Source organism: Gavialis gangeticus, unplaced genomic scaffold (assembly GCF_001723915.1).
Source record: "Gavialis gangeticus isolate Ggan-Ray unplaced genomic scaffold, GavGan_comp1, whole genome shotgun sequence".
Classification (NCBI taxonomy): domain Eukaryota; kingdom Metazoa; phylum Chordata; order Crocodylia; family Gavialidae; genus Gavialis; species Gavialis gangeticus.
Window position 1 is genome coordinate 12,026,859 of NW_017729029.1, and position 2,902 is coordinate 12,029,760.

Here is a 2,902-nt window from a genome sequence, read left to right on the forward strand (position 1 = left end):
AGGTGGTGCAGGCTCCCACCCTGGGGGTTTTTAAGAGGAGGTTGGATGACCACCTTACTGGGGTCATTTGACCCCAGTGCTCTTCCTGCCATGGCAGGGGGTTGGACTAGATGATCTGCTCAGGTCCCTTCCGACCCTAGAAACTATGAAACTATGAAAAAAAAACCTAACAATGAATGCAACAAGTGCTCAAGTTGCTCTGTTTCATTTGCAAATCAGCATTTCTCATTCGCAGAACACTTGCAGCACAATGCTCTTGACAGAGTAAAATGTGCATCTGTGAAAGCAGCAGTTCCTGAAACACCCAACTATTTTTCCTTCCAAATGTTCACTCGCCACCACCCAGTTTTTCAAGTCTTTGTGACCACTTTCCTCCTTAGTTTTCTCTTGACACAACCCTATGATATTTCCATTTTCATGAACAGTCTAATTATGCCTCGGTCCAGGGGTCAGCACCTATGGCTCATAGGCTGGATCCAAACTACAAAGTGACTGGATCTGGCCCACTAGGGACAGGAATTGCTGCCATACATTGTAGAAGTGGCAGCAGGGGCTTGGGTGCTGCACAGGGGAGCAGTGGCCTGCAGTGGAAGCCTGCTGCTCTTAAAGGTTGCCAACCCCTGCTCAAGTCTCTTTTAACCTGGATTTTAAGCATTTTAATAGTCTTCAATTAGTCCCATTTTCACAATGTTCTTGTGTTTAATTTTAATACTGCTGTTACACAAACTACAGCTGACTAAACTCCAGAAGTATACAGCTACATGAACAGGTTCTTGGAAAAAGTAGATGCTGCTGATCACTATACATCTAACATGTCAAACAGCATTTTCTACCAAATTTGAATTCAGAACACATTTTTTCAATATAAACATCCCTTTCATTAAAAATACATTATGCATCACTTCACTTTATTTGTTTTAATAAGCGAAAGTAAATTTAAAACACAACCTTACATGTTGCATCTAAAAATGTGGTTAAAACGAACCACATTTGACTGAATGTAACTGCAACACCCCTTTCATTTATTTAAGCTTTCCTAAACATTACACAGTAAGTCTGTAGAATCTGAAGGAAAAAATAAAACTTCTTAAAATAAAAAAGTTTAAATAAGCAGTACAAGAAAACTCACTTCAGTGGTAGACAGTCTTTTATCTCCATTATCACTGCCAATGCCAGAGTCAGGGCCATGATTTTTATTGGGGTAAAAGTCTTCCATACTATAAGAAGGAAAAAGGCAAACACAAAGTAAAATGTAACTTTTCTACATGAGAAGTGAAAAGTAAAACACCATTTTCAAAGCTGCGACAGGTGTGACTATGGACATTCTCAGTCTGCTAAAAAACTATTTTAAAAGAAGATTAAGATTCAAAAGATCAACCTACAGGGTGGCCAACCTGTGCCATGGGCAGCCTGTGCATGGCACATGGCAGACTGTGGAGGGGACAGCACGGCAGCAGATGGGGCAAGGAACAGAAGACAGAGCCACAGATCATACAGGGAGCAGAGGGCAGGAAGCAGAAAGCAGAGCAAGAGACTGGGCAGGGAAGATCAGAATGGCACTCGGGGCACGCTCCCCAACAAGGTTGGCCCCCACAGAATTAGCTTATCTTGTCCAGTTTCTTGTAAACTCAGACCACTTCTCACAGTCCACCCAAGTACTGTCTGGGGGCAGTGTTTAAATACCAACTGCATCACTTCCTTTGAGAAACTACAACACATTAAACTTCACCCAGAGTTGTGGTTTCCTGACTACTATCAAGCCTGCCTTCTGGTCGAACGCCGTCATCTCACTACCCCTTGCTAACCTTGTCTGAATAGCTACTCAGGGCCCTGCTCAGAAATTAAATGTTCCAGAAATTCCAGCACAAGGAAAACCTTTTTTCTTTTTTTCAGCACTGAACACTGACAAACCTAAGGGTTGTGAATGCAGCTTTAAATTTATTGCCAAGAATACAACAATGCTGCATAGAACATTTGGTTTCCTAAAGCAAGACAGACTGAAAGTCCAAGCAGAATGAAGTATATTTATTTGCTTATTTCAAAAAGGTCTTCTATGAAAAAAGTCAAGTAAAACATTCCAAGTTTCTGATTTCAGGAGAGCTCAAAGCAAAAAAGCCCAAATTGTTTTAAGCTTTGTAGGGTACAGTTCAATTTATAGTTTCTTCAAATATAAATGGCTGTCTCACGATCAGGAGGCAGGCTTTCTTGCTAACAAACTGTTCCACTTTGAGCAAGTTCAGGGAAATATAACCATAATGCCATACTATACTGCAGGAGCCCTAAAAAAAAAAGAAGTGACCTGCTTCAATGAGCACATTCAAAATAAGACTTTAGTCTAATTCCTGATATACTACATTAATTCTTCAGTGAGAATAATTATAATTTGCTTTGTAATAAGAGTTGAGCGAAATTTTGCAGAGTGTTTCATTTCAAAGCTGTTTCGACGCATTTTGAGCTCGAAACAGCAACATTGAAACAAAACAAAAAGCTTCGAAATGAAATGAGGGCACTCAAAACTTTTCCAGTTTCGAAGCAGGTGGCAGGAGGCAGGGGAGAACCAGGGCTACGCTGAGTGGCTCCGCAGCCCCCTGGAGCTCAGCCCAGTGGTGGGAGGCGGGCATAGCCAGGGCGGAGCTCCATGGAGCCTGGCGCTGGGTGCGAGATGCGCTGGTCCCAGGCGGCAGCAGCAGCCTCCTGTCATCTAGTGCAGATCCAGGGGCCCGCATCCCCAGGAGGAGTCCGGCACAACCCCACAGCCCTCCTGAGGGTGCAGGCCCCCGGATCTGCATGCCGGATGACAGGAGGCTGCTGCTGCCAGCAAGTGTCACCGAGTTTTGCTTTCAGGACTTTGAGGTGCAGGGGTTTCCAAGAAACCCCTGCACCTATCTCTTTGAAACTTGGC

The 2,902-nt window shown here is 43.5% G+C and overlaps 1 protein-coding gene across 1 annotated transcript in view; it reads right to left on the bottom strand.

The window, feature by feature from the left end:
* The window catches only part of LRCH2 (leucine rich repeats and calponin homology domain containing 2), a 46,943-nt gene that overhangs the window by 31,965 nt on the left and 12,076 nt on the right, over positions 1–2,902 (bottom strand). The window contains exon 7 of the mRNA XM_019521011.1: positions 1,130–1,217. Within this exon, the coding sequence (XP_019376556.1) occupies positions 1,130–1,217 (88 nt within the window). The remainder of the gene's footprint in view (positions 1–1,129; positions 1,218–2,902) is intronic.